This window comes from Rhipicephalus microplus, chromosome 9 (assembly GCF_043290135.1).
Source record: "Rhipicephalus microplus isolate Deutch F79 chromosome 9, USDA_Rmic, whole genome shotgun sequence".
Lineage (NCBI taxonomy): Eukaryota > Metazoa > Arthropoda > Arachnida > Ixodida > Ixodidae > Rhipicephalus > Rhipicephalus microplus.
The window spans coordinates 73,741,514-73,764,478 of NC_134708.1; the positions used below are offsets into that span (position 1 = coordinate 73,741,514).

The 22,965-nt window shown below is 45.5% G+C and overlaps 1 protein-coding gene across 8 annotated transcripts in view; it reads right to left on the reverse strand.

Moving 5' to 3' along the window:
- Nucleotides 1-22,965, reverse strand: part of LOC119164771 (axotactin-like) — a 245,174-nt gene that overhangs the window by 88,062 nt on the left and 134,147 nt on the right. For all 8 annotated transcript variants that reach the window (XM_075873841.1, XM_075873836.1, XM_075873838.1 and 5 more), the window contains 5 exons: nucleotides 14,673-14,785; nucleotides 10,279-10,509; nucleotides 5,068-5,243; nucleotides 4,271-4,413; nucleotides 1,127-1,413 (listed from right to left, as the gene is read on the reverse strand). In XM_075873841.1, the coding sequence (XP_075729956.1) occupies nucleotides 1,127-1,413; nucleotides 4,271-4,413; nucleotides 5,068-5,243; nucleotides 10,279-10,509; nucleotides 14,673-14,785 (950 nt within the window). The remainder of the gene's footprint in view (nucleotides 1-1,126; nucleotides 1,414-4,270; nucleotides 4,414-5,067; nucleotides 5,244-10,278; nucleotides 10,510-14,672; nucleotides 14,786-22,965) is intronic.

Here is a 22,965-nt window from a genome sequence, read left to right on the forward strand (position 1 = left end):
TATATATTTGTGAGTTGAAAAATCACCACGAGCCCAGGCACGTAGGCGAAGCAGCACAAAAATAAAAAATTAACCCTATTGATAACTTATTAGAACACTATTTGGCGCAAACTTTACGCTCTGTTCACGAAATCATGTTGTTCAAAGAAGAGCACTGTTGGGTATGTTGTAGGCATCCGCGGCTGTTTTACAGAGTATACGCGTTGTGCTAAAGACATCGACGTTTATTATGAGCGGAGCGAACTAATTTATTCAAGCGAGAGGAGGGTACGCTGCTTTTCATCGAGTCACCTTGGCACTCAGGCAGTTTATTTCTGCGTCAATGACAATATTAACAAATTTCAATGCGTTTTTTTAAGCGAAACAATGCTATTACGAAATAGCTTTAAATATGTTGCACCTATGCAGCCCACCGTACACTGTGTACAATGCAAACTTAATTGCACCTCGTCGGGTGTGATTCCGTCGTAGTTTAGCTCAGAGTGGTTGAAAAGTTTTCGAAGATATATTGTTCTGCAACAATAATCATCATCTCTATTTATATTCCACCTATCCGTTTTCCCAGCGCCAAGACAGCCACTCTGTGTTCTAACATCATCCCATTTTCGCCGCTCATATATTGTGTCTCATAACTATCAAGTACAAAAAAAGCTATGAAAAAATTTACCAAGATGCCTTTTGTGAATTCAGATATGCGTACTGGAACACATTACCAGAAGTAGTTGTCAAATTTTTATTGCGAACGAGATATGGCGTGTAAGACTGAGAATTGTTCATCGATAGTATTAGTCCTGTCAATCCATGGCCAGTTCATGCTTGTCTCCCTGTGCGAAGCATACCGCGGCGTTCCTGATCGGAAAGTCCCTTACGATTGAATGCCTACAACTTTCGAGCGGCAGAATGTGATTTCACACGGTGTATAATGTTAATTTCTTAAACATTTATTGCGCACCATTATAAGGGCTTGCGTAAAAGCGTTGGCATGCTCACAAACTAAGAGATTCGGATGCAAATGCACAATCATGGACACTGAACACACGAAACTCATACAGATCTCTTCAACTGAGAGTGATCCACATATACGCATAAATTGGCACTCGCCGTAAAACGTAAGGCTAACACTCACTCGTATCGGTGCATTCGAGAGGTCCCAGAGTCATCCGGGCTTCGGCGTCGTGGGCCAGCCCTTTGGGCTGGAGCATGTATACGCGTACGATGCCCAGGTCCTCGGGGCGGTCGTAGATGCCCTCGTCGAGCCTCCAGCGGCCGTCGGCCACGTCGCAGTTGCAGAGGCGCGAAGCGTTGGAGCAGCTTCGCGTTTCGGCGCACTGACACCAGGCCGGTCGGCCGCTGCCGATGCTTGTCACGTAGTGGCGGCCTGACGACGACTGCAACCACGTGTAGCTCTCCAGTCTGGGTCCCGCATAGAACAGTGCGCAGAAGCGCGTGCAAATGAATAAAAAGACAGGTTAACACAGTGAAAAAAAATGGGATTTAAATTTAGGTGAGTTGTTGATGAAATAAAGTGAGTGAATGGGTGAAAAGACATGAGGCAATGCCTGTCTAATCTGTCACTGATCTATACAAGAGAGCATTGAGAGCAAGCGTGTGCACTTGTACCTGCACCCTTTTTACCCCTGCTCTTTACTTTGAAATGTGCCTAACACAGTAGGCCGACAGCTAGATGCACTATAGAGGAGGTGCTCGTCGACGAAAAATCTGTCCCCGGCCTAGTTGGCACTGCCGTGGATGAAACCCCCACAGCTCCCCGGCTGAGCCATCCTAACTCAACTTACCTGAGATAAAAGAAGACATGGTGAGAGCATGAGAACCCCCTCTTTTTATCTTTTTTTTCATCCCCATGAGTCACCAATTGAGTATACAATCGACGGCAAGGATGACTTTATCTGGCGACGGCGCAGCTGAAGCTGTTAAAAGAGAGCAAAGAAGATAAAAGTGAGTCCCGAAACTGTGTGCATCATAGTGTGACACCTCAACAGCAGCTCACGGGAGATGGGGGTAAGGCCCACATACGGAAGTAAAGAGAGGATAGAGAAAGATGGGGACACGGTCGCAGGAGTCCGAAGACGGGGAACCACTCAGCGAGAGCTTCATGGCGTCAGGAGATGGCAAAGGGCGAGCCAGTCGGCCAGAGCTGCGCTGTCGTCGGAGATCGTGGGGGCACATCCGTTCGTCACGGAATCCAGCGAGCGAGGGTGGATGCACTCCGCTCTAGGGGAGTCTCGTGTTTCAGCGTGACAACGCCGACGCAGGCTAGTCCATATTGCCACGCGTGTTTCTTAGTTACACTTTTGCTTCAGTCAGTTTTCTCCTGCAAAGTTCGTCATGAATGCTCAGCGCGAACCGCACCTCATTGGCTCAGCCGCGGTGGCCTAGTGGCGGCTAAGGTACTCGGCTGCTGACCCGCAGGTCGCGGGATTGAATCCTGGCTGCGCCGGCTGCTTTTTCGAAGGAGGTGGAAATGTTGTAGGCCCGTGTGGGCAGATTTGGGTGCACGTTAAAGAACCCCAGGTGGTCGAAAGTTTCGGAGCCCTCCACTCTGGCGTCTCTCATAATCATATCGTGGTTTTTGGGACGTTAAACCTTACATATCAATCAATCAACCGCACCTTATTGTTCGAGAAGATTTGCGATCATTGTAGATCGTTTTGTTAAGATTGCTCGCAATACACAAACGCTCGTGATTATTCCAGAATTTGCCCGATGACCAGTGATAAGACTGCAATATCCGACGGCATATGTACAATTGCCGACGTGTTTCGCCACTTGTGAATTCATCGACGGCCGACGCTCTGTTCGCCACTATCAGTGCCCACGTGTTACTGTAATCCGACCTTCAGTTTCCTGGCCACATGTTCGGCGGAATAAACAGTTTTACCTGAGCATCGAGCCTGCTCCCTTCGTCCACGTCACAACCCCATGGCAATACTAACTTCGCTTGAGTATATTCCGCTCAAGTGACACGTTTCGACATAAGAGGATGGTCTACAAAAATGAGTGTTTGTAGGTAAAGCGATCTTACAAGGAGTAGCTGGCGATTTGTGGTACTAGGTGTTTAGGACAAATGTGCGACGATCCAGAGTTCGATGCACTCAATTTCTATGGGAGAGCAATAACTTGTACTAAGAATGAATTCTGAACGCTTTATAGCACTATGCACACTCTATGTGAAAGCCATAAGCTGTCCATGCAACCTACTACCTGGTTCCCATTATCAATCTAAGCATTTGTTTCGCTCAACATGAGTATCGTGCAGCACGTTACCTTATCCTAATAAAAAGAACCACAACAGCCATTCTGGTTTGCCTTGAGCCAAAACCATAAAGATACTCATTTAGCTCTAAACATCTGTTATGCCCTCAAGTAGCATAGGGAAGCGTCACATCGGCGGTATAGATATTTTAATTTGCTATCTGTGAAATTAACAAAAAAAAATTTTGGAAAATCCCACGTACCTTGGGAATCATTCTGCGAAGCATGCGGAGGGAGGGTGACCGTGTTGTAATTTTTTTTATTGGGCGACACGTCATTAAATTACGAACTATATGTACAAATTTTGCCCGCACAGGCATATGTTGAAGAATCGCAATTATTTATATAACCATTCATTTTCACTTGCGCAACAATACCAACAAGAACATGAGTATTAGCAACACCAGAAGCGACAAGCTTATATGAAGCGCTGCAGTGCTCGCGACAATGCAACATAAATCAACTTCAGAGCATGGCACCTATCTACAATTGAAGTTAACCCGGCGTGACGGCTGATCATAGGAGTAAATATTTAATGTCTATAAAAGTGGATCGTCAGCACTGCAACCACAATTAAAAAAAATGAGAACAAAACGATTTTTTTATTTAATCACGTCACTCCCCCTGCATTCATCACAGCCCTCTACGGGCACAATATGTGAATAAAGATGTGTCAACAGCAACAACAACCAAAATTGCCGTTTTACCAACATTAAGGTCTATTTGAAAAATTAGTTTCGAGACCTAGAGTGGCTCTGTGGTAGAATACTTCATTCATAACAGTTCATGCTGAGAGCTACTTGAATTGACGTAACCACCCCGCTGGGCGAAAACAGCCTGGTCAAGGGAATGAAGATTCTATCTCTCTCTGTCTCTTCAAGACAAATGTGTTCAAAACAAGTGCCCCTGCGATAAAATTGCGTAACCTCCATCAAAAGTGGGTCATAAAAAGAAGTTCGTAACGCGAACACGACTCGCACTACGCTCTGGTCCTTACCCAAGGGGAGCCTTGAAGCACTCGTAGGTGATGTGCTGGTAGCACTGCTTCGATGCGTGGATTAGAGACTGCAGCATCTCAGGCGTGAACTCTCGGTAGGTGATGTCCATGTAGAAACCTTCCAGACCATATTTTCTCACGACCTGCAGCCACACGACCCGAAACGAACGTGGGAATGTTCTTGTTCTTTGAATGGCCAACAAAATGGTTTTCATTCAATCAGTCAAGCAAGGAAGCAATGCTGCATTGAACAATAGCGGAAAGGTAAGGAGTATACTAACCACTTGGGCCACCAGCCCTTTCGGCTGACATCAGGTCTATTGCAAAAAGAGCATTGTAGGTCAGCCATAAATCACTTTAAGATATAGTAACTAAAACAAAAAAATCACACATTTGTAAACAAAGCGCAATAACTTAGTCAGGATGTCAAATAGAAGGCAAAGGCATTTACATGTCAGATGAAAATTTCTCGCAACATTTACGTCAATGGGCACGTCATCCCAGATTACAGCCCCGAAAAATTCCAGCGAGTGACACAATGTTTCGGTTTGGAAGATTTCGAATACGATTAGTTGCTTGCCTAATATGCAGACGCATGATCGCCGATATTGCATTAGGAAAGGGGAATGTACTGTTGAGTATCAAGCAGGCGTGCTTATAGTTTCGAAAAGTTATAAATGAAATAACAATCGAAGCTGCGCTATGAATATGGTTAGCCGGCAATTTGCGTTCATAGCGTGGACTGCCGCTAATTTCTCTATCTATAACTCACTTATATGTGCTTCTCGTGAACCTACCATTTCGCGCTGCATGTTGTGGTTGACTTTGGTCGCGATGGAGCCGTCAGGGCGCTGCATGTCACATTCCACGTGTGCCGGTGGAAGCGGGCCGTTCCGGTCGATGTCGATCTTGTACGTCCCGGACTTGCGATAGCCAACCAGGAACAGTTCCTGGCAAGTACGTTTGTACGTCGCTGCGCGTGGAGTCAAATAATCAGTAACGTTGAAAGCTTCGCGAAGTTGCGAATTCCGCCATGTTGTCAGATTTCGCCACTGATCGATGCTATAAATGGCCAAGTGAGCTGCTACGACCTCCTTGATTTGCTTAAAATGCCACAAAATTACAAAACCATTACAAAATTTCACAATATGGCGGAATTAGACAGTGTCCAGAATAGCACCCGTTGGCTGGAATTTAAAAGGCGTCATAACTCAAGCCAAATGTAGCCAAAGTAGTGATGTCTCCTAATATTGTAGCCAAATCAGTAGCTAAATAGAGCAGGGGCATTATTATATAATTAGAGTCTTTACTAAAGATGAATAAATAAAACCATGTTGAATAAGTAAAACCGGGAAGTTAAAAATAGCCAGCAAATATACCATGAAAATTTTCGCCACCAAACGGATGAAAAAAGTAACCACTTTGGCGCAAAGTAGCCACCAACGGCAATTCTGGACAAGGCGATAGTTCATGAAGCTAAATATTGAGAAGAAATATGAGCAACTACACAAAAGAAAATTTATCGCAACAGCTTCGGCGGCATTCTCAGGCAAGCGCATTCGATATATATTGTGCGACCCTCGATACTAACTTAAACACACACCGACAGGAAAAAAGAAAATATGCTGCCAGCAGTTACTTCGATGCATCCGATACAAAATAGAGATCGTGAAAGCGAAACAATCACATCTTCTTAAAGGAGTTCCCTGTGAACAACGCAACCTGAAATGCAAATATGCTGTCGTATATGTGTATCATTCAAAAGTGCGACATGATATCGAGAATCGCTGCAGAGTAGTATTGTGGCCACCTCGCATTTTTTTTCGCTGCACATGCATTGTCTTGCTGTTCACCTCCGTCAGAGCGCAGCTGCCTTAGTTGAGAGTCGAACTCATCTTCGAGGTAAGCAGCGTGACAGCATAACAAACCTCACTAAAGCAGATACGCTGACGCGCGGGCACCGTTGGCGATTCTGCTGAAAAAAAAAAAGTTCAATTTGTCATTGTTTTACCAAGAACATCCTCGATGCTGCTTTCGGCATTTATTTCAAGCGTGAGACAAGCAAAGCGTAAACGCTGGCAGCGCAACGGCTTACGATCCGAGCGTGTGATGTATACGCGCGCCAAAGCAAGATTCGAAGAGTCCAAATCGGGACGACATGCAAGCCTCCCACCAGACGGCACTATTCCTGTTCTCGGGGCTAACAGCGATATCTGACTTGCTTCTATGATTTCGCGGGTAAGATTATCTCGTCATTTCCGGGCGACACAACATAGCTCGAAAAGCATGCATTTCATATCCGCGTGAATCGAAGTACATTGCAAATAAAGCACGCTAACAATATAAAGATTGATTGATATGTAGGGTTTAACGACCCAAAACCACCATATGATTATAAGAGACGCCGTAGTTGAGGGCTCCGGAAATTTCAACCACCTGGGGTTCTTTAACGTGCATCCAAATCTGAGCACACGGGCCTACAACATTTCCGTCTTCATCGGAAATGCAGCCGCCACACCCAGGATTCCAACCCGCGACTGGCGGAACAATGTAAAGAGAATAGCACTTAATTTGTTTGTTTGCAATGTACTTCGGTTCAAGCGACTGCGAGTTAGCTTATCCGTGTATAGTTCGTAGAAAGCATGATGTCATTACTGGCTTCGGCTTGCATGAGTGCTTAATTATTTCTCCCCTCCTTCGAAACATGCATTAGATATTTCACACAGAGAGTATCAATGGACCCAAGTAGGTTGCGTACGTGGATGCGGCAAACGGCAAATCACGCGCCGGTCACCTTGGTAGTCGACAGCCAAGATGCCCCCGTATTGACCGCCACTATTAGAAACAGCAACACGGAAACGGCTGGAGAACTTGCGATAGCGCTCGTTTGCGTTGAAACGGAAGCTCACTTTAAAATCAGTGGTAGCAAAACGGCAATTCGGAATTTCGGTAAAGATACAATCTCGCCCGACACGGCAAGTGTTCCGTACGGTACACGGCCAAACAGAAAAATTAGCCTGTAGTTTGGAACCCAGTGCACACATCTGTTCGTAGCAACGAGGCGGCCCAAGAGTTAGCTTGAGCTCTTTTCTTTCGGGTGACTGTAAAGCAACCTATACTGCCAGAACATGGACGAGCGTCCAAAAAATTACTCTAAGATCGCTGAAAATTATCGGCTACTTCGGAGAGGTGTGCCCCCTTCGGATGAGAGCCTGCACTATTAATAGTGAGGTAGTCGCATGGCGGCGTTTGCAAGCTGGCAATTTCGTAAACCCTGTCTGGGCATATCAGGCTCAAAAAGATGACAAAGAAAACGATAGATGCAAGCACTGTGGGGCGAGAGCGACCCTCGACCACAAAATATGGCGGTGTGATAACTCCCTAGGCACTAAATCAAATATAAATTGTAGAGAGGTCTGGGAAACCCTGCTGCGAAGCGAGACCCCTGTTTCACAGCAACAAGCCATCCACCTGACAGAAGCCGCGAGAAGCGAGAACCTCTTCACCTGCTCCTAATCGCAGAGGTGCCGGCCGCCATGACCTATGGGGAGTAGGGGCATGATAATATGTGGTAGCGCAGACAAGTAGTAGACAAGGGGTAGGGGGCCTCCTTATCTGGCGGAACAATAAAGTGTTCATCCGTCAATCCACTCAGCCGTGCTTTTCACCCTTTTCTGAGCCCGTCGCGTGCCAGCTCATTAACGATAAAGGTGGTTATTACTGTTCAGTTTACAACGCAAATCTTTCAAGTTACCTATAGGTGAAATGATTCATAACTAGTCAAAGTTATTTAGGCTCTACCAAGTTTTGACGATAGGCCTAGGATGGGCAAACTCCCGTCTGAACGGGAGATTAATTGGGAAAATCGTGATGCTGACGTTTGTTGTTTTCAATGGCTACTCCAACGAATCGGTGCTATAAAAATATGCTCTTCGTGGATTTAATTTCAATACTACTAGAGTAGCCTTCGGGATTAAAACATGTATGCTGAAATATTGTAAATGAAACTTGGATGTATTCAATTAATTAACTGCAATGCGGTTTAGCATGAATGTTATGACGGCCTTTGCAGAAAATTATAGCGTGATTTCATCGAGTGTCGTTTTATCCGAAAGGACACTTCACATCTATTGTCTCTCAAGAACAGTACTCTAACATATTCGGAAAATTACTCAAAATAATGCGGCAGCACACACAATGATTTTGGACATGCTGCCCTCTCCCTTTACTCAGGTACTATGCACAAATTTCTTCTCAGCTGTCACCGGAGATTATGTAGTCGTAAACGATGATTTGTGTGAAATGTTAGTCCGATGTATCGTTCCACCATAAAGGTCAACGTTGACTTCAGGTACGAGTATCGCAGATATCAACGTTTGCAAAAGAAGCGCTGTGGTGCAAATGAATTTTTACGATGACGCAGTCAGTTATAACGTGGCCCACATAATAATTAAACATCAGTCGCCTCGCTGAGGTGACAACTGGTCTTACACATTATGTCTACCGACAGGTTCGTGCTCAAGAGTAATAGAGTGAAAGGAAATCCTATTCACGATATGGCTATCTCAAGTGGTACTTACGAGCGTACAACAGTGATGCTGCACGATGACATAGTCTGACAGCAATAAAAACTTTCGCATTTGACCTCAAACACACCTAACCTCAGTAATTTCGGTGGAACGGGACACCGAAAATATTGCAAGAAAAACATGACACTAAAGAACTTTGGGACTGAGCAAGCATACGCGAAAAAAAAAAAGGACACAATAGCTGCACGGTATTCTAAGGTGAGCGCTTTCGAGATATTTTGCGAGACTTTACACTACACGTGTGCGCGGTGCTTGGCACACAGACAAAAGCACTGTCCGTGGATAAGCGGATGAGTTCGATACAAATAACCACAGCGCAGACCAAACCCACATATCTCTTAAAATCACCCGTGAACAGCTTAACCCAATGATGCAAACATGCTGTCTTGCGAGTTCAAGTCACAACATGATTATGCAGCAATCATTTTACTGTATTCAAGAAATGTGTCCTTGTTTTCCACCTCATTGGCTTCCGAGGCCGGGAATGAAACCCATCCTTAGCAGCGTCATACAAACCTGATTTCAATTTTCGTATGACCGAGCACGGGCGCCGTTGCCGACAGCGAAAGGAAACTTTTTTGAAGTCTTACAAGGAACGTTATTGATGGTGTTTTTAACATAGATCTGTAGGTTGAGAGAAGCGAAAAGCGAATGCAAACAACGAAACCGTGTACGAACAAGCGAGCCCATGTACCCCGCAGTAGGAGACGTCGAAGAGTCCTTGCCGTGACATCACCCAGGTTTCCCCCCAGGCGGCGCTACTCGGAGCTAATACAGTTATATATTCTACTAAGAAGGCGACAGCTTATGTAAAAAACATTACATTCTACACCCGTTTACCTAGCTTCACCTAGTAGCTGTTGCGCACCCCTGGTTAAGGTGTTAAAGAAGTTTCCTCTGTGTTCAAGATGTTTTTACATCGTCTCTTTCTGTAGCCGTGTTATTTTAGGGGTACATTTGCTAATTATAATAGCATCTAGAATACGTTCCAATACCACCAACTAATTATGATGAACGCTGTAATGGAGAGATTCGAAAATGTTGACCACTTGGTGTTCTTCAACATGCACTGACATCTAGTAGACGGGCCTTTAGCATTTTGATATGACAGAAATACGACCGCTGCAGCCGGGATCGAACCCACAACCTCTCAGTTAGTAGCCCACTACCATAACTGCTACACTACTCTAGCGAACCTGTTTGCTAATCATGAATCTTTGGCAATTGTGAGTCACCACTTGCCCATCAGCGAAGTATCGGCCAGTTAAAAGCTAGAAAGTGACCTGCTTTCCGAGTTTGGCCTATCATCCACACTTCTTGCACGTCCTTTTCACTCTACATGCCCAATTTGCGGCCCTTCCACGACAGTCGTAAAGGGACCCTATACACCGCCTATGAGTGAACAAGACCTCGACTCACAGAAGTGGCACGTCTTCCCTGTGTATCCGGTGCCGTTGCAGTTGCACTTGAAGCGGGAGCCGTCCAGGTAGCACTGTCCACCGTGCTCGCAAGCATTCGGGTTGTTGCACGGGTTGATGAGCTGACAGTTATCCAGCGAGACCTCGCCGTGCGCGTACTCCGTGCCGACCACCTTGCGAGGGTCCACCCACTCCTTCTCCACGTAGATGTCCCGTATGCAGCCCACGAAGCCTGCAGCATGTGGTACGATGGAGATGCCACGTGCATACACTCTTAAGATAGTTTGTTTATCTGTAACCTATATGTGACTTTAACCTAAAGGACCCAATCGATTACATCATGACAAAATGAAGTTTAGGTCTACCTTTAAAAGCTCCCAAGAAATCTCTGAAAATACAAAGAATGAGCACGTTATTCTTTTCTGACAATTCCAATCTTCTCGGCTTAGCTCGAGACGTCGGTAGTCTGTTCACATAACGTCATGAGAAAATAAGCTCTCTAATAGTGCGAGTAATGATTGATATCTGTAGTGAATCATCGCTCATCATGCTGCAGCTCACCTGTTTACTATGTCTGGCATGACTATTACGCGCGATCAACTGATTTCAGTTCGTTTTGTGCATTTTTTTTTTGCTGTGCCAGTGGAGATTACAGCGCGCAACGGAAAAGCGCGAAATGTTTATAGGCTCAACGCTTACTGCCGACGTTGACTGCAAGTTTATAAAAAAATAAGTGGCAGAAGGGTAGTGAAAGCGAGAATGAGACCAGTTTCTTGTCTTAGAACACGGAGTAGTATAATGGCCTTTTAAGGCTTAACACCGACTGTACTTGCCTAAACATCTTACACGAGAGCGTTGAAGCTGTAGATGTGAAAGCATGAACAGCAAGGCAGTTTATTACATGATGTTTCTTTGTAGTGAACGGCCATAAACGCAGAACTTACGTGTCACGATTATCACCAAGAAAATGCAACGATAATGTGTGCTCACTTGAAAAACAATCTTTCCTACGAAGTGTACGTGTTTCGCCCTGAGACAAACAAGCTTAAGTCTCTATGCTGTGCTCGAAAGTGCTTATGTACACCGTGGCGTTTTACTTTCAGAGGATTAACAGTGCAAAACAAAGCAAACATGAGACTGAGTGACTGATCAACCAGTTTAGCGATTGATTTTCAACTCCTGCAAGATAGGTACAGCCCGAAAAATCTGAGGTTGAAGAAATACATTTCTTTGAACTGCCCGGTTTCTTTTACACACCCGCAATTAGCTTGACACAAGAGTGCGCATTTCGATTAAATTTATAGCACTCCTACCGCAGCGACAAGTCACTCATCTAATCTGTGATGTCGTTCATAACCAGGCAGCCATAGATGTTAAAAAAAATGGCAGAATATCCACGGAGTGAATGATGGAGAGTGGGGCGAAGCATCCACCCGTCCATTCGTTCTTGCTTCCGTCCGTCCATGCGTGCGTCTGTGTGGCCGCCCGTGCGTCCATCCGCCCGTCCATGCGTGCGTCTGTTCGTGCATCCGCACGTTCATCTGTGTGTTCGTCCCTGATTTCGTCCATGCATCCACTCCTGCGTCCGTCTATGCGTCCATCCGTCCATGCAGCCATCCGTGCGTCCATCTATGCATCTGTCTGTGTGTCTGTTCGTCCACCTATTCAACACTCCAAGTACTACAATCTCGCATCTTTTTATCATATATTCCTCATATAGAACCACCGTCATCCAGCGGACATTCCAAGGACAGAACGAGAGGAGGCACATGCACACTTTCTTACGGCTTGCGCTTCGTGTCTACTTCCCACCTTTAACCACCTCGAGTTCATGGTATATACTAGTTCACTGCATTCATGGCACTACGGCCCAACGCTCGCTAAACCTTTCTACAAGGAAGTTAAACCCAGCGAGTATAACGTAACAACCCTTTCTTGTCAGATAGTGCTCAATGTACATGCCAATGGCTCCTAAGGGGTAAGGAGAGACAGGAGAATTCGGATTTTAGTTAACGCGCAACGCTGCAAGTTTTTTTATTGTTCAACAACGCACAAAAGAAATCTCCCACCGGCACCACCTTTGAAGTCAAAATCTAACATTGGTTACACACTACGACTACTACATTTACTAGAGGGACGAACGGGTGCCGCTTTAAGGAGCTTCGCCCCTAAAAATACAGCTGCTCAAAAGAAGAAAAAAATCACAGCCTATTCACGGAGTGAATGATGATGAGTGGGGCTAAGCGTCCTTGCGTCCGTGTTTCCAACCATCCATGGATTCATCTATTCACCCATGCTGCCGTCCGTCCATCCATGATTCTGTCTGTCCATGCGTCCATTAGTCTCTGCTTCCGTCCGTCAGTCCATCTGTCTGTCCGTTCATGCTTCCGTCCGTCCGTCTGTCTGACCATCAGTTCATGTTTCTATCTGTCCATCCATCCTTGCGTTCATCCGTCTGTGCGACTGTGCTTCTGTCAGTCCATCCGTGCCTCTGCCCAACCATCCACCCACCCGGACGCATGGATGGATGGATGCACGGACGAATGGACGAACGCTTCGCCCAACACATGATCATTCAATACATGGATATGATGTGAAAACCATTAACGCCATCTTGTTATATTATTCCCAAGGACATATACACACAACGTCATCTATATGAGCAAGTCATAATCAAAGGTGGCTACATACTACCATGGCCGGACTATAAACGCGTGTTCTGTCTTACGGCCTTCTCAATCGAGTTCAGAGCAATGGTTGCGTTACTTCGTAGTTAGAGTCACTGCTCAACACGAGGGGCGCAGCGACTCTGCCATGAATAAAAACAAGTTTCCTTATTGCTTGGCGTCTGAAAATCTTTGTTTTTTTTTCTTCGTTGAGCGTCTAATTTTGCATGGCCTGCAGTCACGAACACAACGGACAGCAATGGCTAAGGTCAATAGATTAAACAAGTTTTTTCATCTAGGAACCTTTGCAATGGCAGGGTCGCAGCGACAACACGGCGCTGCGGCGGGAGATGGAAACAGACGCACTGCGAAGGCCGTAAGACAGAACGCTCACGTGCCTTTCTAGTCCGGCCGTGATACTACATACAGAGAACGGAACAACCCAGTGCCTAAGGAGCTTTGCCCCTAAAAATTGAGTACTTATGCCAACAAGTCTAAAATCTCTAATAATAATAGAAGACATGCAGGCAGTACGTTTTCAGCGGAAGTACACTCTCAAAATGCCACCTAATAATGACCACACGCATTCAGGGGTGCAGCCTGGTGTTAGCTTTGGGTAATTCCGGCCCCTTTTAGTAGCTTTTAGGAGCTTGCTTCTATATGCTTGAGCCTTGTCCATCCATCCCACCGTAGTGGCCACGCTCCCTCTGAAGCAAATGACAGGATCAGAATGGAACGCGATGCGCACGTCTCTTTTCTGGCATGAGTGGGCACGATGGGCAAAGCGACGCTACGCTAGCAAAACCAGCAAAACGTGAGGTCCTACGCAAGACGCAAGTCGAAACCCTCCTTGGACGAAACCAATGCGACCGGCATTCGTTGCCGCGCTAGAATTTGGCCCCTTTCCCGAAGAACGGGGCGCTTTCGACTTCCGGTCAAATCCGCCAATTTTCGCGGAGTAGGGGAGGGAAGCGCTGCAACAAAGCTTCGTTATTACAATAATAATTATAGTAATATTATTATTATTATAAGAACAACAAGAAATATTGATATTGATAATAACAAAGAATAATAATAATAATGATAATAATAATAATAATGTTTAGGGTTTAACGTCCTGAAACCTTCGCTGCCCCTGATAGGGCACATCTTCATATAATGGTTGAGTGGATGTACGGAGGATTCACGGTTTTACCTGATTTAACCTCCTGGGCAAGCTCCCTCATCGTTGTCTTCCCTCGTATGGCGCCTTTTTTTTCGCATGCGGCTGTTTGTATGTGTGCCTATATGTACAGATACTTATAAAATGCGGAGGGAGGGGGGGGGGTTCAACCCTAATGCAGCACTCTGCTCATGCCATTGCTACAGTTGTTGGCCACACTTCCTCTCAAATGCTATACCTAGCATCATCAAAATAATTATTTTGACTAGACGACACCCGCAAAACTACTGCATATGTTCTATATTTTTTTCACATCTGAGCCAACGTATGGTTACTGTGCCACTTATAGATTTACTGAAATTTTGAGAAGAACAACTATCGATTTTATCACGTTCAGATATGTACGCCGACCTCGGGCTCATAGGAAAAACGTAGCATTCGATGGGAAGTGCTTTGCAGCTATCATACGCGTGCTGGGGCAAAATAAGTGCTCGGGAACGTTAGGGTCTCGTCTCACATGAGGTCGCTCAGACGAAATGATAACTACGGCATTCCTTAGCTGCTTACCCATGACGTGTTGCTTGGGGAATCCTCCAATCACGAGCGGCCCTACGAGCTCCACGGGACGGGGGTAGGTGTCCTTCAGCTTGCGGTTGAAGTCGATCGTCAACTCCACATTTCTAAAATATCAAGCGGCAGACGTAAGAAGGACATTCAGTCGTCTCACGAAATCACCCACACTTGTTGAAAAATGCATTCTCGTATACAAGTGCGGAGAACGTCTTCAAACAATAACGCATTTACTAAGGCACAGTTTCACACTACTAAGACCTCGACAACAACATGTACAGAATGACAATCACTGCTTCATCACAAGCACGAAACAATGAATTTTGTAGTAACCGAATGGAACTCTATACCAATTAAGGCTAGAAGCTGGCTCCTTCAGTAACCGATCCCATGAAATTCCACAAAACACTGGCATTATGAAACACGGCCACCGTCTGTCGCTGCAACGAAATGTAAGTGGTGGGAGCAGACACGTACAAAAAAATTTGACGCATTCTGCTAATGTCTGTCACAATAGGATGTGCAACCGCACCCCTTTCGCAGTTAGTTGCTGCTCAGCGACACAGCCCCACCCGGCACCGTTTCATGCTCGTTCGCCCAACGGAGCCATCCGGTGCGCTTTATATGTGCTTGAGCCTCGCCCGCATGCAACGTTCGCAAGCTTTCAATTGCACATAGAACATATGACGCACGAGGTGATTTTATCAATTTGTACTGCATACGGAGCATAAGGACGACCGCAAAAGTATGTCTTGAGTGTCCATGAACTAATATATGAGGTTTTATTTCCCGTGGGCTTCATGCGTCATAACGTGTGCGTCATGCGATGCGCCATCCGTTGCGAAAATGTTTCTTCCATCTGCTCGTGTGAATCCAGATTAACCGACAAATGCTGTGCCGAAAGTGTTTGACGCCTGCGTGTAACAGCCAAAGGATGATAGCATTTTTTCACTAATGTGACAGCACGTTTTCAAGTTTTTCTGAAGAGTAAGAAAATATCTATGTAGTTTTTAGATAAAAAGAACATTCGTAAGGTTCAAGGAGATCTCTTGTAATTTTTATGTTGCCAAAAAAGACATTTGTTTGATAATACTTTGTCAAATAGGCGAAGGCAACTGTAAAAATCAGCGGGCTACTTTCTAAAACTCTTTTTTCCCACCAATGCTATTAAGGCGCACTGGTGAACAAAACCGGATGTCATCAAGGGCCTGTGTTTGTAAACAGTGAAAGAGTTTATAGTGCTGTAAAGCAGATAATTTAGCCAAGAATGATCCCATGGTAGAGTACGTACTCTGAATCTAACATATTTTCCAAACAAGCGGGCACAAGGAAGTGGCCGGTTCATGTTTCATTTCCGTTGTGTGATAGGGACAGCTGATTACAGCTATTCCCCAGCGCAGTAGTGCGAATCGTCTACTATACGTTGTAAACACTACATTAGAACAGCTGAATGTTCTTCCTTAGAGAGTACGTCATACTGTCAATTGTCAACCATTTAAGTGAGCATAACCTTCAGGTGGCACCCAAAACACAGCTGAATTTAACGTCACATTTCAGGAACGGCTTATACGCTCCCATGTTATACAGTACGCAATACTCGGTCTCTCTTTTTGAGCACAGCTCTTACGCACTCGTTGCTGCGCCGCGTCACCATTGTCGGCGTAATAAATAGGGCAGGCTGCTCCGAAGAGTCTGGCGCCGTGCATAGCCAGCAAGCTGCTGCGTTACCATCAGACTACTTGAATAAATGCCAACAGCACTGTAAGAGGCTTTGAAATGTTCAAGTAACTCTGGGCTAAGCCGCCGCTGTGCATGAAAACAAATTTAAAAAAAAAACACGCAAGTACGCGGTGCTCGTGCCATGGAGTGAAAAGTATGAACGTGAGATAGACGGTTTCATTTTGATGTGAACATTTTTGTGTGACATAGGTTGTATGCATGCCACCCGAACGTGCGGGACCATTCACGTGCAATGGCAGCCGTTGGCTGTTTCCTGTACATATGTACAGATGGCGCTACAACAAGTTCTTCCTTTTTGGAACTCGTCTGTGCCTAGCGCCGATTAACCACGAGTTCGAGCAGAGTCACCGCTTGGCGGCAACTGGCCGAAACAATGAAGTGTAGCTTGCTCCTTGCGTCGTCTGCTAGCTACATCGTGTTTCTATGTGCGCGTACGTCATGCAAGTTCTTAAAGTGTGGTTTGTATGGTCATGTCAGCACGAGTGCAGCTGTTTCTACATATACCTGCAACGACGTACGAAAGAATTTGGTCTTGCTCGGCTGCTGACGCATTGTATTAAGATCGGTGAGTTCAACTTTTCAGAGTGCTGTTTATTGTCGTTGTACCCTTCATTCAAATGAATAATTTCAGAGTTGGTTCCGCTTTCTGTTTCAAGTACACCACAAAATGCTCTTGACATCCTATCAAACATGAGAACTGTTAAATTTTGTGTGAACGCAGTGTTTTATAGCAACTTCATACTAAAAAAATTTTAAAACACAGGCTCTAGACCATGCACTTGTGTGCTGTTGGTAGGTGTAGAACTATGGCACTGTAGTTCATCGGTCACGAGGAGCTTTAGTTGTGTTTATCTGGCCGTGGTACCACTACATAGAAATATTACTATCACACAAACTGCCAGACTTCGATGCTTACACTTTACTTAAAACAGAGTTACCGTGCACAACCATGTGCTTAGATTTAAAAACGCTTTAAAAACCCAGAGGTTGAAAATTGATTGAGACAACATGCCTTTTATATATTATCGTATAATTTCACAGAAAACTTCATCTTTCTTACATTGTTTTCAGCGTTTGTGTGCCATTGTTAATTACTGACGAATGGCAGTGGTAATTTTTTGTGTAAAAATCATGCTCGTCTTATTAACCAGGCCTTTGATGTAGCACCGTCACGCACGTAATCCATCGATGAGAGCTTCCGGCCGAACTCTCAGACCAGATTTTTACTGTTGCAAGAACATGTGTGTACACATGGTAAACGCAGTGTAGCGCAAAGCGCCATCAGCCACTGAGCTTTGCTGACTAGGATTATCGGCTGTCCCACATTTAATGTTGAACAGAATGAGAAAAAAAATCACATGACATATAAGGTGTGAACGGTGGCACTGAACGAATCACACAGATATGCGGACTTTCTATTATCTTTCTCCTTTTTTGTAGTATGCAGATGACCAAGAAATAAATGAGTAGTTCAGTCACGCTACAGCAGTGTGTAGCAGGCGGAACACTAGCTAACCACGTACAAATAACACATGAAAGGCGTGATTTAGTGCGAAAGCGTGAAGATCATCCAGGGCGAGCATCTCTATGAAAGACAGAGTGCGCCTTACTCGCGGGCAATGTCAACGTTGCATGGGCGTAGTGCACCGATTCAGAGAGAAGAGCGTGGATAATAACTGTAAAGTATAGTCAACGCACTTTATCCACAGACAATCGGATAAGACCTCATTGCGGTGTAAGAATAAGCTATTCTTACACCGTGAATCGCACGCAAACGAAGCGCCGCTGCTTGTATTTGTACACTCCAAGAGGTGAAGGAGGAAAAGGTGTATCGAGGTTGCTCCTTTAGCGGAGTAACTGACCTGCCACACATTACACCATTTTAGGAGTAACTGCGAAGGAGTAACCGCGCTCTCGCGGTTACTTCTCAAAAGAGCAACAGTTATTCTGTGCAATCGAAAACAAAACGTTTTGGTTGACTTAAAGAGGCCCTGAAACACTTTTTTGAATAGGCATGAAATTAATTCACTGGAAAAGCGTATTGCCTCAAAAAATCAATGCCGCAAAATTTTTAAGAATATGTCCAGTACGAGTGTAGTTACAAAGAATTGTCACACGCTGCAATCACATTCTCTCTTCTCTCGTCCCGACGAAAGCACTGGAAGCTAAGCAGGGAGAGATGGGAGGGGCAAATAAAAAATGTCACGCACCTCCTGACCTTGTTTTCCTTTTTTTTTTCGAATGCGCAGGTTTTTCAATGCGATCGCGCGCGCACATGTGGACAAGCAGCGGCCTTCCACGGTGGTCTGTGTAACGACCGAGTGCACCATGCTCAAATCAGCCAATGGCTAATAGATGAGCTTACTACGAGTGATTTGGGGGCTTATTCCATGATTTGTCGAGAGAAGAGAGAAAAATTTTTAGCTAACTTTGATAATTCATTGTGAATTCTATGCCGCATACTGCGCTATAATATTTGGCTCGCATTTTGTCGGGAGCCTCTACTACCGATCGGCAGCGTTTTCTGACCATGCTCAAAAAGTGTTGCAGGGCCCCTTTAAACGAGCCTTTCGAAGTGCGTTCGGGTATTTCATTAGATGTACGATTGATGCGCAAGAATCACATTCAGAAATAAATTTCAGAAAATTTGTAGCAAATACGCGACATTCACACTCGCGACCACTCAGTTAGCATGCGCGTACACTAACCAGTACCACACAATGCTACGGCACCGTCATAAAGTAAACAGGCTTGTGTAGACACAGATGGGTGGTTTGCACACGGCACGAACATCCCTTCAGTTACTCCAAAAAAGCGGCGATTTACTCCACAAGAAGAAAACTGCTCCTCTTTGCCGCGCTGCGTGCATTAATTTGCGCACATTTTATCTTCTGAAGGAACAAATAGCCCTTTTTGGGGTAACTGCGCAGTTGCTGCAGAAAACGTTTTGAAGTGTATATGCGCTGCCGACCGCCTATCCATACTTGCGCGGGTCGGTGCTGCCACCTATATCTTGTGACAGCGAAACGCACGCTTCTCGATCACGGACACGAGAAAGTGGGTTGACCTGAGAGGCTCAGGAGGAGAACACGCTCGTTGGCCGATGGGACACTGTATGTGAAACACATAGCAGACACCCGAAGGCCCTTCACACTCCAGCGCTGCGTTGGCATCAGCCAGCGGCGGCAGAAGTAGGCGACGCCAGGTTCACCACGATACGCTGAAAACCAGCTGCTGCTCGTCGCAGCAGGAGCCAGGCAGCGAGAGACACAAATGAATTGCCGTGAAGAGTGGGCCACTTCTGTTTGGCGCAGGTGCCAAAAAGCTCCTTAATGAAGCTTTTCACACATTGACGCGAAACCCGACAACTCTGTGCTCCCACCTACACCGCGTCGTGTCGCTTTGACGCATGCGTATTTGCTGAAGATGCGCTCTGATTGTGTAGTAGGCAGCATCACAGTAATAATAACCGTGCTTTTACTTGCCAAACCCGCGATGTATGAATATGATGGATGCTGTAGCGGAGGGCTCCGGAAATTAGGTCAATCTGGTGTTCTTTAACATACACTCACATCGCATAGTATACGCGAGCCTTTAGCATTTCGATGGAATGAAAATGCGATCGTCGCGATCGAACCTGTGACCTTTCGGTGAGCAGCCGAGCACCCTAACTGCCACACCACCGCAGCTGACAGACAGACTCGTAATCGTCGGTGAATTTTTTAGTGGCACGAGCGCCAAGTTAAAGCTTGGTTTATGTTCTAATTAGCTACTTCTGAATATTCAGAATATTTCTTCTAAAAAAAATTGATATCGGATTGCTTGTTTTGGCGTAGGTTATAGGAGTTATATTGGATATATACGATAAGGCAGCATAACGTGATCTCAGAGCTCAATAACTGGCCAGGTAATAAATTCAATTTAATTTATTGCGTTAATTGAAAGTACCCACGCTTTTCTTGCAAAAAGCTCGAAGACCCCAAAACTTTACTATAGCTGAGTTCGTTGAAGCATAGAGTTTGCTATAAATACACTAGAGGGAACTATTCCACTAGTGCCTATGGGAGTTGCAACACACGGTACTTCAACGAGCATGGGAATGATGGGTAGTAGACAGATCTATCTCATTTTCGTACTTCTGGCTCCGTTTGGGTTCGCGTCACTTGAAGCTGTTTTTTCACGAAGCGAAAATCATCAAATGTTCAGCAGTTGCCCATCATCATCTTAATCATTTAGGCTTATCATTTCAAACCAGGTCACGAAGTTCAAAAAAGGTCGTTCTTTCCTTCAAAAGAAACACTGCAATAAACGAAGCCACAAGGGCGATTCAAGGCCCGCAAGTACGACGACTAGGCAAATACGTGTACTACCCGTAAATCCCCTGCTCATTGAACGATCACCACGCCAGAGTTATCTCTAGTTAATTTTAGGAAACTCTATGTGCTGAGGCACCTGGCGGTTCAGAATTCAACTACGCACTTCTTTCTACGTAGCCTCGGAGATCAGACTCGGGGGTACGATAAAATGCGAATTTATGTGAGAGATACACCACGGCACACGAACACCAATAAGCGAGTGCTATACTTGCAGACACCCCATGACATTCAACTGGTGGCGCCTCCGCTTTCTTTTTAAATATAATCCACACATATGCGAAAATAGCGTTTTTTTTTCGCTTGCATATAAATGCTCAATATATAACTACGGACGGCTACATAACGCAATTTTTTATTACTCTACATTACGGGCCGGCAGCCTATGACAAAAGCGAAGCAATAAATGTCACGTTACCTCACGAAATGAGTTTATGCGGCGTCCACGTGAGCTCATTTCTCTCAAATGGGGACTGGAGTTGTGTGCCTCGATGCGTGCGCCCCACTTAGGGTGCTGCCATTTTATTACGATAGCGATTATATGGATAGTCTCGGCTGGTTTTTTGCCTTCACAGTCCTTCACGTATATGTATATGTATGTATATATATATACGGGTGAAGGATTCCAACAAGGAGAACGAGCGAACAAAGAGAAGGTGTGCGCTTACGGTTGCCACGCTATCGCGGCAACAATCAGCGCACACCTTGTTCCCCTACAGCAGGAGGGAGCTTCTACGGACTGGGCTCTCAGTACGAAAAAACTGTGACAAAGGTGTACCTGGAGCGGTCCTGTGCTCTTACACCAGCGTTTTGTAGAGTTACGTGAGATCGGATATAAATGAGTCGTCTGCCAGCCTCACTTCATATATCTACGCCGTCAATACGCACAAGCCTTCTTGTGGTCATCAGACCACGTCGCAGGAAACTTGGTTACTTAGCAAGTGCATGTTTACTACAATTGATGTTGCTCCTGAAATGCTAGCCTTGCTTCGTAAAACATTCGAATATGTTGCTATCACATTCATTGCTTCGTCCTTTTGGCGAAACTGCGACTTTTTTTTTTGTTAAGGTCTTGATACTACCACGCCTTTAGTTTTGTGCCCATCGTCCCGGGCCTCTCATCACAACAGTCAGGTTTGACGCCGTAGGCTCAAATATGGCAGGCGCCATAGTGGACGCTCCCCACATCCTAACCTTGTAGCGATCACAGCGCGTATCAAAGCGCCCTTGACTAGAGGCACATGACGTGCTCGTAGACTTTGCAAAGTTAACATGAAGAAAGAGATAGGAGAGAAGCGTTTGTGTGCTCTCATCGCGCGCCCGGTAGCCTGCATTTCACTCTCATTCTCCTGGCCTACTCAAAAGTCAATCTATGATAGCCGACACAGAGATGCAGTATTTTCACCGGGGATATCTCGTTCTACAGTGGCTCCCATCTCGCTGTGTTGGCCTAAGCGAGAAGTTCTTATCACGATACGTCGGGCCCTACCCAGTCATGCGCAAGGTGACACTTGACATCTATGTCACCTACAAGATTTCCCCGACAACCAGTTCGACTGCTAGACCCAGAACTGACATCGTGCATGTTTACTGCCTGAAAGCCTACAATGCTGACAGTCCATTTTAAAAATAGCAGGCACCGAAACAGTGCTTTACCGGCACGGGTAATGTCGTGGGTATGGAAATGCCACTGAGGCACGGCAGCACTTTACTGGCGCCAAATGGATGAGGAAGACGACGTTGTTATAGTGGGGTTGAGTCTGAGTTGCCCTGTTGACCTGCGAACCTGTGCGTTCTGTGCAGTGGTATCTCGATCAGCGCTGACTGACGACCGCTGAACAAGTACTCCGCGTGGCATTATAATGAACCCAATAAAATGGCCACGTAAGATGACTGTTAGGTCTTTTCGTTCATCTTAGGTGCAACAGTGGATCTTGTATTCGTGTGAACTCTACGTCTTCACGATATTCTTGGTCGCCATTTTAAAAGTAGGTTGGCTCAATCTGTACGAGTCGTTGCCACGTTTTAGTCAAATCGGCGTGGGTTCAACCACGGTGGGCATCGAACCCGCGACTTCATTGCAGCAGGGCATCGTAATACCCAAGCCGCTGCACTCCCGCAGTATCAAGTATTGCTGCCTCTTATTTTAGTTGTCGCTTTTTGTCCTACGTTCATCG